General features: G+C 70.8%; 1 protein-coding gene across 1 annotated transcript in view; it reads left to right on the top strand.

The window, feature by feature from the left end:
- Positions 1–50: 50 nt before the first annotated feature.
- ETH_00033830 (uncharacterized protein) overlaps positions 51–595 on the top strand; it is a gene marked incomplete at both ends in the record, with an annotated part of 865 nt that continues 320 nt past the window's right edge. Inside the window, one exon of the mRNA XM_013376247.1 lies at positions 51–595. Within this exon, the coding sequence (XP_013231701.1) occupies positions 51–595 (545 nt within the window).

Raw genomic sequence — 595 nt, 5'->3', positions numbered from 1 at the left:
AGCTCGGTGGGTCCTCCTGCAGCAGCAGCAGCAGCAACAGCAGCAGCAGCATGGCCTCTAGCGCCGTAGCAGCAGCAGCCAAAGGGGGGCCCCTCTCGCTGCTGCAGGGGGGGGCCCCAGGAGACACTTGCTGCCTCCTGGCCACCCGGATGGAGACCCAAAGTGCAGCAGCAAGCAGCAGGGGGGCCCCCAAGGGGGCCCCCCAGGGGGCCTCCCTAGGGGGGGGCCCCCAGGGGGCCCCCCAGAGGGCCTCTCCCGCTGCTGCCGCTGACGCTGCGGCTGCTGCTGCGACGGAGGAGCGGCGCTGCCAGCAGCAGCAGCAGCAGCAGCAGGCTGCTGCGGGGCCCGACGCCCCTGCAGCAGCGGCATCAGCTGCAGCGCATGGAGAGCCGGCGCAGCAAGCGGCGAGTGCTGCAGCAGAAGCAGCAGCAGAAGCAGCAGCAGTTGCAGCTGCAGCACCGGACTGCGGCGCAGCAAGAAAGACAGGCGTGCCTGCAGCAGCAGCAGCAACTGCAGCAACAACAGCAGCTGAAGCAGCAGCAGCGGAGCCCCGCCGCTCCTCTCGCGTCGCTGCATTACGGGCCGACGCGCAGGA

The sequence above is a fragment of the Eimeria tenella genome, genomic scaffold (assembly GCF_000499545.2).
Source record: "Eimeria tenella Houghton genomic scaffold, Eth_scaff3279, whole genome shotgun sequence".
Classification (NCBI taxonomy): Eukaryota; Apicomplexa; class Conoidasida; order Eucoccidiorida; family Eimeriidae; genus Eimeria; species Eimeria tenella.
Note: the sequence above shows the minus strand (reverse complement) of the source record. Positions and strands in the feature narration are given on the sequence as shown.